The sequence below is a fragment of the Cynara cardunculus genome, assembly GCF_001531365.2.
Source record: "Cynara cardunculus var. scolymus isolate 2C chromosome LG 2, CcrdV1, whole genome shotgun sequence".
NCBI classification, from domain to species: domain Eukaryota; kingdom Viridiplantae; phylum Streptophyta; class Magnoliopsida; order Asterales; family Asteraceae; genus Cynara; species Cynara cardunculus.
This window is the reverse complement of record NC_037529.1, coordinates 8,804,045-8,817,058: the sequence shown is the minus strand read 5'-3', so window position 1 is coordinate 8,817,058 and position 13,014 is coordinate 8,804,045. Positions and strand designations below refer to the sequence as shown.

The 13,014-nt window shown below is 34.8% G+C and overlaps 1 protein-coding gene across 2 annotated transcripts; it reads left to right on the top strand.

The window, feature by feature from the left end:
• The first annotated feature begins 2,984 nt into the window (after nucleotides 1-2,984).
• LOC112506649 lies at nucleotides 2,985-9,672 on the top strand. Of its 2 annotated transcripts, XM_025110857.1 has the most exons (12): nucleotides 2,985-3,134; nucleotides 3,238-3,323; nucleotides 4,292-4,796; nucleotides 5,105-5,203; nucleotides 6,707-6,807; nucleotides 6,889-6,960; nucleotides 7,190-7,280; nucleotides 7,449-7,529; nucleotides 7,849-7,911; nucleotides 8,113-8,235; nucleotides 9,076-9,114; nucleotides 9,198-9,510. In XM_025110857.1, the coding sequence occupies exons 3-12, from the start codon at nucleotides 4,416-4,418 to the stop codon at nucleotides 9,327-9,329; spliced, it is 1,182 nt and encodes a 393-aa protein (XP_024966625.1). In that variant the 5' UTR covers nucleotides 2,985-3,134; nucleotides 3,238-3,323; nucleotides 4,292-4,415; the 3' UTR covers nucleotides 9,330-9,510. The 2 variants fall into 2 exon arrangements, with proteins under 2 accessions (XP_024966625.1, XP_024966626.1); XM_025110858.1 differs by having other exon boundaries at nucleotides 2,985-3,323; nucleotides 9,198-9,672.
• The last annotated feature ends 3,342 nt before the right edge of the window (nucleotides 9,673-13,014 follow it).

The window sequence follows — 13,014 nt, the reverse complement described above, 5'->3', positions numbered from 1 at the left end:
CATCAATAAGTCATGTATAGTTGACCGAATAAATTACGAATCATATTAAACTAATTAATCTGCTAACAAAAATTCCTAAATCAATTATAAAATACGTTTATTACGAAGAAAAAAGTAAGGAAAATAAAGAAACTTATATTTTTAAAACTCTTTTAAGAGATAAAGAAAAAGTAAATGAAAAAAAAATAATAATAAGTTTTCTCCCAAATATATACAGAAATGAAAAGAAATAAATTAAAATCCCTTAAAATTAAAATTACAAAACCGCTTTACATACTTTTTAAAGGATAAGTTTTTAATATATTTATGAAAATAATATATTTTCTTTACTTGTTTTCCTATTAAAAAAATATGAAAATTTATTTTCTTTATTTTCTTCCCTCTTAAAAAGACATATTAAAAAATTATTTTATTCCCTTTTCTTTTATCTTCAAATTCGAAATTACAATTTCAGGGTTTTCACAAAACAGTTCAACTTCTATTTTGACATATAATATCTTGAATTTTTTTTTATTGTTGTTTAAATATTTAAAATATTTATAGTAATAAATAAATAAGATACCTTCAGAACTATAATAAAAAATAAAGAGAAAATTACAGATTTGGTTAACGTGGTTTTTAGTTTGTCTTGGATTTGGTTCTCAAGGTTCTTTTTAATCCAAAAATAGCTCCTAAGGTTTGCATTTTTATAACCTTTTGGTCCTTGGCACTAACGACAGTTAAAAAGCCCCGTTAAATTATGGGCATTTTGGTCATTTGTCAATCTTTTTCTTATTTTATCATTCAATAAAAACATAAATATATATTACCCCCACCCCACCCTCGCCTTCTTCCTTTCGAAACAAGACACCACTGTCGCTCTTTATCTTCTCCGACCATATCCTTTCTCGGACCATCTTCACCAGTCAGTTGCTGTCTCAGACCACCAAACGCCATTATACACACATACACACATCAAAAACTCAAAAATCAAACTCAAATCAAAACCTCAAAATCAAGATAAATATCAAACTCAAACTTTAACCTTAATCACCAAAACTCAAATTTCAATACGCAAACCCATGTTATACAAACATCACCAAATTGAGATGGATCAAATTCGTAATATTTCATTTGGTTCCAGCCGCGTAGGCGATCAATCTAGCTTTTGATTTTGGCTTTTACGGTTTTACCTGTGTCTAAATATGGGTTTCTAGGTTTTCATTTCGTTCATCAAATACACCGACTTAAAAAACAGGGTTGTTCATAAAAAAAAAAAATGAAGTGGGAAAAGGGTGTAACGACATTCAGGGCAAGTGTGGGGAGGACCAGTGGTTTTGAGGAGGTGGTGTTCGTTTCAGTTAAGGTGGTAGTGATGAGTTTTCTATTGAGACATGACCGAAGTTGGTGGAGGAAGGAGAAGGGAAGGGTAGGGGTGGTGGTTCACTGAGAAGGAAAAAGGGGGACAAATGTGACATATGTGTTTGTAGGGGGGGGGGGAGGTTAAGGGTGGCTAAGGTAGGTCGTATAAATTATAAAGAAAATTTTAATAAAACAAAGAAGGAAAGCGAAAAAATAGATTAAAAAGACAGGAATGGTCTACACTTAACATATACCAGTTAACTTTCGTCAGTGACAAGGGCCAAAACTTCACGAAAATACAAACTCTGAGCCTATTTTGGAATTAAAAACTTTTGGGAACAAATTCAAGACAAAAACTCAGAACTATAGGGACCAAATCCATAATTTACCCAAAAATAAATAATAACTACTCATTTAAAAAAGTTAGATTTAAAATGTGCTAAATAAACATTATGACTCTACTAGCTTAAAGTTAAAGACACCGGTATAAAATTTGTATATATACTTAAAGATTTAAGGGATGATTTAAGTTCAATTATATTTTATAAAACTATTATCTAACGGGACTTTTTTAATCATGCTGAAAGGTCTTTCTTTCTATGTTGTTTCTTGAGTACAAGAAAAAACTAATTTTAGAGTGTACAAGTTTAAAAGCGATTATTCTTGACCAAATACGGAGTGATGTACTCTCAATGCTTTATAATAAGTAATATGAATAGATTAAATAGGATGAACTTTTTGAATATTACTTTGACAGGCGAGAGGTGTAAACACCACAAGATTAGTTATGAGTCTTTTTTCCTTCTGTTTGATTACTTGAAAACAACGTTCGACTTGTTCACTTAGCATATTTAGGGGCTAGCTTTTTGGTTGGTTGATATGTCGAGATTTGGATTGAAAACTTATGTACAAACCAAATCAACCATGTGTCGGTTGCGTTAGCGCTGGGCGAAAGAGTTGTCCAAACCATATACTAGAAAAAAGTTGAATACTCCAACAAAATACTTGAAGTGTAGAACAAAAATATCTGTGCTCTATGATAAATAACTCAAAATCTAAACCTGGGGTAGTTAAGCTTCCCAATAAACCTATGATCATAATGCAATTGGTTCTCCATAAGTCAGTGGTGGATTAAATCCAAAACATGAACCCAAAATCGACACACATCATTAATTTCTTTACTTGAAACCTTAACTTCATACCACATGTATAGAACTAGGAACTTAAAACCAACCATATCCACGCGAATTAGGTTAGGCCATGCACGTCGATGAAGAACCAAGTTACGATCAAGTCCAATCTAATATAAAAAAAAATTAGTTAAGAGTCGTGTTACTTTTAAGTTCTTGAAATTTCTTGGTCAAATTTAAATTTAGAGCACAAATTTGGACTCTTTCAAGTTTCAACCTTCACATCCCTTAAAGGTTTACACTTTCATGTTCAAATTCCAAAACTTGTCAACTAATATATAATAAAAACCTTTGAATCTTGAATTTTGACAAGTCATACATCTGACTAACCTCCCATAATCGAATGCCATTGGTTCAATTTACGAAGGGGGTTTAATCTTTATCCTGGTAATTATTCATCCTAAAGTCGTAGAAAACAAACATAACACAAACTCGATTGTCCCAAAATTCGCCGGCCGAAATATTATTGTGCTTCGTTTCCCTATTAAAACACGCACAGCGGCAGCAGCAGAGCAGCAATCATACAGATACATTTTACATAGACACAGAGAGGGAAGAGGGAAGAGGGAAGAGGGACGAGTCGACTTACCCACCTCAGCCCAAGTTGGTCCAATCAATATATATATATACATATACACACACACACACCCATCTTTGAGAAATTACAGATAACCCTCTTCCTTCGACTTGTTTTTGGTATTTTCAGATCTTAAAACCCATTTGAGCGATCCTTTCTCATTGAAGACTGATTCGAAAAAAGAGGCGATTCAGATAAAATATCGCGTGAATCAGGTATCTTTAAATTTAACGTGATTTTTGTATAATCCCCAATTTTATGGGAGTTCTAATTTCGATTTATATTAATTAGATTTCATCTTGAAACGTTCAATGCTCAATGAGTGTGCAATTTGGTATAAAGATTTGATCTTTTTCTGGGTTTTGGCTCAATGCTTCAAAGCAGGTGTTATATGCATACATATGTGTGTGAATGTGTGTGAGCAAACACGTGTGTTGGGTGTGGCAATTAGGGATTTGAAGCCATGAATGTTTCGTGTTTATGTAGGCATGTCTGTGTTGGGAGTTGGATTTGGAGTTGACTTAGAATGGTAGGTCTGACTTTCATCTTTCTATAATTTGTAGGAAATATGAGTTGCTTTTTTTGGTTAGGAAGGCATCTGTCTCTTTGATCCCATTTACCCCTTTCATATATTTATTTAAATTTTCTTGTTGAATTGCTGCTCTTTTAAGATTCTTGTTGCTTGAAGGATCTTCTTCTTGGATTATATGCTTCAAAGGGATGATAGGTTAAAAGGGTGTATGCCTAATCTTATTTAATTTAGTTAAATGATTTAAGACTTGAAACCCGATTGAATTTGAGCCTTCCATTGATTCTTACCAGTCAAGAATGGCGTTTGATTTATTTTCATCTTTGGGATCAGAGAATTTCAAGAGTGGTGTTTGATTTATTTTCATCTTTGGGATCAGAAATTTTCCATCTAGTTCTTGTTTTCCCAGATCAAAAATCAAGAATTTAGATGGATATTTTAAAGCCACTTCTATCCAACCTTTTCACTTTCACAATATTTAGAGATCTATTTTCTTTGAAGCAGAAGTTTCTTACCTACCTAGCATTTTAGCTCCCTCTTTGATTGAACTGATCCGGAACTTAAAGATTTATAAATAAATGTTCTAACATCAAATTTGGTGTGATGTAGTTTTCAGGTTTGACAGATTCGATAATGATATTTTCTTGTTTTCAGGTTCAGATAATTCCTGAATTTGAAGTCACCTGGTGGGCTGTTTCTTTATAGTTTTGAGCTTGGTGCTCATTGTTGGAAAAAGGACTATTCCTGTGGATATAAACTTGTGATGCATAATATCTAAATGAAGTTAGCCAAGGCGTGGGGTTTGGGCATGAAAGACATGCAGATCTTGCCTCCGCCTCGCCATCGTGCTCCATTAAAAAAGCCAACTTGGATTATCGTATTGGTTTCATTGGTTTGTGTGTTCTTAGTTGTTGCCTATATTTATCCACCTCAAACATCTGGTGCCTGCTATGTCTTCTCGTCTTCTGGTTGTAATACATTTACCAGTTGGCTTCCGCCTCCTGTAAGAGAATTCACTGATGACGAGATTGCTTCTCATGTGGTAATTAGTAGCATTTTGAACGCACCTCCAATTGAGTCAAAAAATCCCAAGATTGCTTTCATGTTCTTGAGCCCTGGATCATTACCATTCGAGAAGTTATGGGACAAATTTTTTCAGGTACGTGATGGCCATTTGCCCTTCACTTTTGAAACTGCATTTGGTTTTCGAAATCTAGAGTGAGGTTAGTTAAGATTTGAAGTTCTTTTTTCCCATAGAACTCTAACTAAAATCTATTAATGAAATGGCTGAAATATGTCGATATTTGTGCCTCAGCTAGCTAGTGACTTATGAGATTGTACAATAACATATACGATTTCATATTATTCATCTTGTAGGTTTGGGTGTTTAAGTATGACCATTTGCTAACTGCACATTTGGTACGATATGCATAGATGTTATGTATTGACACTTTCTTTTATATACAGGGCCATGAAGGTAGATTTTCAGTTCATATTCACGCATCTAGAGAAAAACCAGTCCACACTAGCCGTTACTTTGTCAATCGGGAAGTTCGCAGTGGCAAGGTTCGTTTTTATAACTTATTTCGATGCCATTCTTCTTCATGTCTTGTTTTTTTTTCCTTTTAAATGTGAAGTGTAAATTGCTTGGTCTTTTTTTCTTGCTTCTTGCTTGCCTTTTTCTCCGTATCGATCATTTTTTCAACGAATGTCTACATTTTAGTCTTAGATATACATTTCAACAAATCCATTTATTCCAATTTCCAAACTAGTTGGGGTAGGCCAAAACTGTACCCAAATGAAATTACTAAATGGTGATAGCTAAACCATATTAAGTTACGTTGCTTTGATGCTTAATACATTTTCATTGCAATCCTCCGCGTATCTTCATACTTTATGTTGTTCCTCTTTGTGTGGCCATACGTCTACTTCAACATTCACACATTTGCTAAGCTCCATCTTTTATTGGCCAAACATTTTGCCGTGTAAATGATCATCACCATAAAGAACTTACTTTTAAGCTTCAATGGAACCTTTTGGTCACACAAGATTCAGCAAGCTTTTGTTTATTTCATTCTTGTCCTATTTCTAACCTTTTCATCAATCTAAGACATAAATAAGTAAATAATAGGGAATAGAAAGGGAATGTGAATAGAATTTTGGGAGGCGGAAGTTGCTCAAAGTGATGCATGCCATTGTTTTTATTGTGGCTTGGAACAAACTAAGTATGAATAAGTAGATGCTAAACCTTTACTGGTCATGGAAAATCTTATTCGAGCGATGAAAGTGAATAAATGTTATGTGAAAATATAGATCCAAAACCCATTGTCATCCAACCAATTATATTGGCATGATGTACCAAATCCAAATCCAGACCCATATATTCTTGCTAATTAAACATATTGTAGGCTTAAAATGGTTAATCTAAGACTATTTTTTGAGCAAAAGGTTGATTACCGGCAACCCTGACCAGCCCCACAAGAAACCTGCCCCTAGGAACCACATGTGAGGAGGCATTTCAGAGCTTATTAAGCGGCAGAGGCTAGCAGAGGGGTTCAAGCTCGCCTCCTGCAGCCTGCAGGATTCAAACTTGAACCTGTTGTATATTTGAGCAAAGTCACTCCGCCCCTTTACCAACTGAGCTACACGCCCGAGGGCAACCCAACGCTATTATGAACTGAGCAACCACACCTTAGGAAGTGAATTGCTTTGGTACACAGATGGGATGAGGAGAGGCAAGAGTCAGGTGGGCAGGTAAAATAATTGTGGAAGGTTTTAGGGTTTTGATTTGACATGGGTAGTTTAGTAATTTACCAATCTTGTCCCATCTTTTTGATTTTGTAACCACCTATTTCAGTGGGACCACTCAGTCCTCTTCTATCGCAGTTTAATGTTGTACCGTTGTCCTGTCCTGCCCCGCTTGCCAAACAAACCCAACTTTCAACAACTTGAGCGAACCCGACTTGGCTACTTCAACTGTTATTATTATAGAATAAGCAAAACCATATTTATAGTTGTATCACTACATGAACTCAATATCTTAAATTATTATATGAATCTGTTTGGCAGGTAGATTGGGGGAAAATTTCAATGGTTGATGCAGAGAAAAGACTGTTGGCAAATGCGCTCAAGGATCCTGACAATCAACACTTTGTATTGCTTTCTGACAGGTTTCCCTCTCGCTCTCGTTCTCTCTTGTTTCTTGGTCTATGATTTTGCTGTGAAAATTTTGTTTCTTCTTTGTATTTCAGCTGTGTACCCTTGCGGGATTTCGACTATGTGTACAATTATCTTATGTACACAAATATCAGCTTCATTGACAGGTATGTACCAAATCAAATACAACATTTTTGAACTTATATTGGATAAATCAACGAATGTGATAATTCTAGTGTTAAAAGGTAATATGGTTTAGGTTTTATGTAAAAAATACAATCTTGTTCTTTTCTTGGAAGGGAGGGGAAATCCACATTGATTTACACTGTTTTGATGTTTCTTTTTTTCTTTCAAGAACCGTTACTTCTTAATAACGTTATTTCATGTTCTTTCCAGCTTCGAGGATCCAGGCCCACATGGAAGTGGCAGGTACATCGACCATATGTTACCTGAAGTTGAGAAGAAATTCTTCAGGAAGGGTGCTCAGGTACAATTATAAAGTTTTAGATCCGTAGACGTCTTATCAAATTTTAAAGTTTATACTTTCCTTCTGTATATACACCTTCTATAACTCTCTTATCATTTCTATTGATGCACTTCTTTGTCAAAAAGGGCTTAATAACGATTGAGTTCTTTAATGTTGAATTTTCTGCAGTGGTTCACGATGAAGCGCCAACATGCAGTCATAGTTATGGCTGATAGTCTCTATTATGCGAAGTTCCGAGATCATTGCAGGGTGAGTTTATATTTATTCAATGGTTTATGTAAGATTAGTGATTTATTGTTGGTTTTTTGTTTCTTCTCATCCAATTATTTCAAGCATCAATTTTTTTTTTATCAAGATAACAAGTAGGAGCCGTTGATAAAGAAAAATCTTTTGAAAAAGACCCAAAAAATGTTGCATAGATAAATAAAGAACGGAGAAAGAAAAACACCCAAAAATTTATTTTGCTGTACTCATGTCTTGAATCACATATTTTAGATCTACTTCTGAGTATTGTGAATTTTTTCACTGCTGATTTATTGACTAGCTTCATATATGTCTTGTGTTACAGCCTGCCATGATGGATGGACGCAATTGCTATTCCGATGAACACTACTTGCCAACATTTTTCCATGTGAGAACATTTACGACTTCGGTTTTCTCCCTTTATTCGTATACATTTGGTGGGCCTTGGATAAGCAAATGAGATCATTCCACTTGTGATCAGAAGGTCATGGGTTCGATAAAGATGACGAGCCTTGGTAGATCAGGGTTCCCACTTTCTGGTTTACAAACTTCTGTGGTTCTTATGACTTATCTCTCTTTATATGTTCAGATGCATGATCCCAATGGGATTGCAAATTGGTCGGTGACGCATGTTGATTGGTCTGAAGGAAAATGGCATCCAAAATCTTACGGGGCGAAGGATGTTTCCGTAGAGCTCCTAAAAAATATAACGGTATGGCTCTTTATCCTGCTGCATTACAAGATTAGGGGCAGCTTCAAATAAAAACAGAAAATATTTTGGGAACATTTAGACCTACTATTCATCACGAAAATTATGCATAAGGAATATTATTCACAAGTACTTAGGGCTATTCATCATGAATAATACATGAAATAGTTGGTTCCCTGGTTCTCAAAGTATTTATAGTTTTCATTTGAACCTTACAAGATTATGCATGACCGCCTTCGTTCCACAACTAGAGTATTATTGCACAATATGAGGATCTTGTCACTTCTGGTTTAGGAACAAGAATTCAGGCATGTTTTGTATAAATATAGTCTCAAGATGATAATATTTGATGCAAGGGGGTGGGAAGTGGGATGCATAGAGATTGGGTTTGATTCTAAAAATTGGTGAGATGGAGGGTGCATTTATATACATGTATGTCTATACGGAATTATAAAACACGGGTCAGGTTCGGGAGAAAACCACAAAAAATGGAAAACTAAGGAACACCCTAGTAACCATTATCTATACTATGCACGCGTAGAAATCATGAAGCACTTTCAGTTACTTTTATGCACATGTGCATACCGTACAAATGAATGGCTAATAGGGTGTTCATCATTTTTCCTTTTTTTGTGGTTTTCCATTGAACTCGAGTCTATAAAGCATTTAGGTAAAAATCTTAAATCAACTTATTGATCATTAGATATCGCTTAATAATGCATAATCCCTTAAATTTCAAGTTTACAGCATACGTACAAAGTTACCATGTTTCCTTGTCAGTTTAATAGTGAAAACCACTTAGATTAATGGATTCGACTTATTATGGTTGTGCTATTCTTGCAGTCCATCACCGAAAGTGTTCATGTTACAAGCGACGTAAGGGTATGCATCTCTTCTCCCCCTTCTGTCGCGATTCTTTTCGATTTATAGAAAGCTAAAAACATCCCTTTTTTCCAATTATGCAGAAGGAAATCATGATCATGCCTTGCCTGTGGAATGGGATAAACCGACCGTGTTACTTATTTGCAAGAAAATTCTTACCAGAGACCCTAGACACCATGATAGACCTTTTCTCAAACCATACAATGAAAGCATGAGATTCTTAGTTCTTATTCTTTGGTTGGAATCCAACCCCTTTTCACATTGTTGTAAAGTTTATCTTACAGAGATGGTTAAGGACTGTAAACTTGGCTCATCTTTATGAGGTCAAGGGTACATTTGGGAAAAACCTTTGAGATTTTGAGTTAATAGTGAAGAACACATTTGAGTTGATAGTGAAGAAGAAAGGTCAGAAGGGTGTTTTATGTGTTATTAGTCCCTTTGGGTTCAGGAGATGGTTTATAGTCTTAATTTTTGCCCTTTATTTTGGGCAATATTTGTACCACTTCTGGGACCAACTTTTTGGGTAAAATCCAGAGCAATGATTGCTGTTTGTGTACATCTTTTGCATTCATGGTTGATGTTAGAGCATATAAAGATATATATATATATATATATATGCCTATCTTGTTATGAATGTGGCTAATTTCCGATCAGTGTAAAGGTTTGTCGATATATATGCAACTTGATTTGCTAAAAGTGCGGTACCAGATGTTGAGATATGGCATTTTTTTCTCTCGAATAAAGCAACAATACATTATGCATTATTCGGGGTCATTTACTACCCGCTTACCTGATTGGATATATTGTTGTTTACGAAGCCCCTCTTATCTGTCCACCGGGTGTTGACTTGATAAGCCAAGTGAGGGACTCTTAATCGGTCTGTGGTTGGTGCTGATTCAGACCTCATTCTTGCTTGGTTATTGTTTACTGAACTTGTGGGACGAAGGGGATCACTGTTTTTCATCTTCGTTAAGGATGTTCGGATTTTAGCTTATAATGTTTGATAGAAGTTATTTATGCTCATGAATGACAAAACTGAATTGATGTAATCCTCTGTAACAAAAATATTCACCAAGGGTAAAATAGTTTTTTAGATTATTCAGATAGTTCATTCAGTACAACAAAGTACATTTTAGACTAATCTACACAGTACGCAGACAACTTTATCCATATATGATTCAATGAAAAAACAATCAAACAACTCCATAGTATTCTTATAAAAGATCACGTTTCTTGAAATATGACGAGAAATTCTTATACAAAAGGTTTCTATCGAACAAGCGATGGCGTGACTACTCTTGTGGCGGTCGTTTTTACCTAAATCTAACAACTATAACGTATTTTATTTTTAACAATAATTTAGAGATTTTATTTATTTTTATTTTTAGTGAAGTTCACAAATGAAATAAAAAAAATACATAAAAGGAATTAACAAAATGGTAGGGCTTGGGCCTAAGCTAGGCTTTGGGCCAAATTCATTTTCAAGACCAAACAAAATCATTGGTCCTAATTGGGCCTAAACTGGTTCTATTGGACTTGGACAAGCTCAATAGTATACTGATCCCAAAATTAGATCCATTTTGCATCTTTACGTCCAAATCTCCAATTGCAAGAACATCTTGCATGGCTTGTGCATGAACGAGACAGGTAAGGTTATCGGGTAAGCGTGTTTCAATTACCTTACCGATTGAGCATGACTAGAAACGAGAATCTTATCCGGTAAGAGGTATAGAAGGGACCGAAAGTCTTATTCAGTAAGAGAGGGAAATGACCCTTACCCGATAAACACTTATTGGATTAAGACGTTTACCAACAACCCATTTTGATTGTCAAGTATGTTACCCAATAAGGTAAGTAAAGTGGTGCTCTTACCGTTAAACAAGAGGAATGCTACCTGATTGATCCTGCCAGTAGTCATATGCTTGTCTCAAAGATTAAGCCATGCATGTGTAAGTATGATAAGTGCCATTATCAAATGACAAACACACTATAATATTGGGTGCCGATGGATTTGCAAGTTAAAAAATGGACCTAATGGTAATTAATGTTGAACGTCACAAAGCACGTTTGATGGCCAAAGATTTCCATCAACAACAAGAAGGCGGCGTAGATTTTGTTCATACTTTTCTCCGCTTGCTAATTAAATCGGTATCTGTTAAAACTCTTAGTGCTGTTGCAGCTATTCGATGGTGTCCATTAATTCAACTCGACGTTAATAACGCATTCCTCAATGGTGATTTACATGAGGAAGTTTACATGGACGTACCTCCTGGTTATTCGATTAAGGAGGAGTTTCCTACAACGTGAAGCTTGCTTGTCGACTTTTCATAAGTCCATATACGGGCTTAAACAAGCTTCTCGACAATGGAATACCAAGTTCTTAGAGTTCATGATTTTGAAAGGTTTTCAGCAATCTAAAGCTTATTAATAATTGTTTATTTAAAGGAACAAGCATATTGACAATTTCAATGTTTTGTGAAAATAAATCGGCCTAACAGATTGCCAATGATCCTACTTTTCATGAGCGTACAAAACATATTGACATTTTGTTCGTGTGAAAAAGTGGTTGCCTAAGTAATTTAGTTGATGCCTATAAATACGCGTGTGTTGATCATTCAGCAACACAATTCTCTGAAAAGAGGTTTAATAGTCATTTTATACCCAAATTATCTATACTACCTTATAAAGCATATTTGATAAAAGTCTTAAAAACAACTTTAAATGCATAAGGTACTGTTTTTTTTATGCATAAAGTCTTAAAAATCTTAACTACAAGTCATTTATGCATTTGATACGACTCAACAATACTTCATCTTTTACAACTCATACTTTTAAATTTATCTTTCTCATATTTAGTTTTGGTTTCCAATAGACATTGAAAATTTAAACCATCTACCCGGCCCTTTCAAATTTTGACCCTTTATGTTCCCAAGATTTTCATCTTACCATAATAAACTCTTTACCATTTCGAATTTCAAATGTAAACCTCATATTTTCATAATTCACGATTGATTTTTCCTAATCACCTCCATTGCCCCAGCTACATTCTTCCTCTCCTCCGCCGTTCCTCGTCGTCTCTCCTCCGGTCGCACCGACACCCTTATAACTTCCACACATTTTTATACTTGTATAAAAGTCTTCATTTGGCTTTCCATTTTACTACTAGGGTTTGAGCTAGCTGCTTATTTTAAAGATTGACATTTCGGAGCTCCAAATCTACATTTACAGTATTTGTATACATTAACAAACTCATTTGCTTTTAAGGGTTTCTTTGATTCAATATATTTGAGATGAGTTGTGAATCGGGTCAAGTATCTTGCTCCACCGCTCCGATCCTTGGCAAATGCTTGTATCTTGCTCCACCACTCTAGTCATTCGGATTGTGATTATGAGTTTATGAATAATTGTAGATCCTACTAACACCAACATTTTGGATGGATGAATGTATATTTGAATCAAAATTAGATCAATACAAATGTAGTAGACTTTGTTACATCTTTAAAGGAATTTGATATCTCAAAATTGAATAATCTTAACGAGCTTTTTACATCCCGCTGCATTGCGTGGATAGACACCTAGTATAATCTATTAAGAAGTAAAATGTGCAACAAAAGATAACTTTGCCAATTCCATACATAAACTTATTTCACAAAATCATACATAGAGGAAAAGAATTATAAGATTTCAGAGTACTATCAATGTGTTTGCAAACAAAAGATAACTTTGTCAATTCCATATATATATATATATATATATATATATATATATATAGACTTGGGATCATGTGAGATCAGCCTGTTTTCGTGAGACCCGTGAGACCAACATTTTACACTTGAAACTTCACAGCAAAATGCTGTGAAGGTAACTTTTTAAAACCTTCACAGTGTTTTTGCTGTGAAG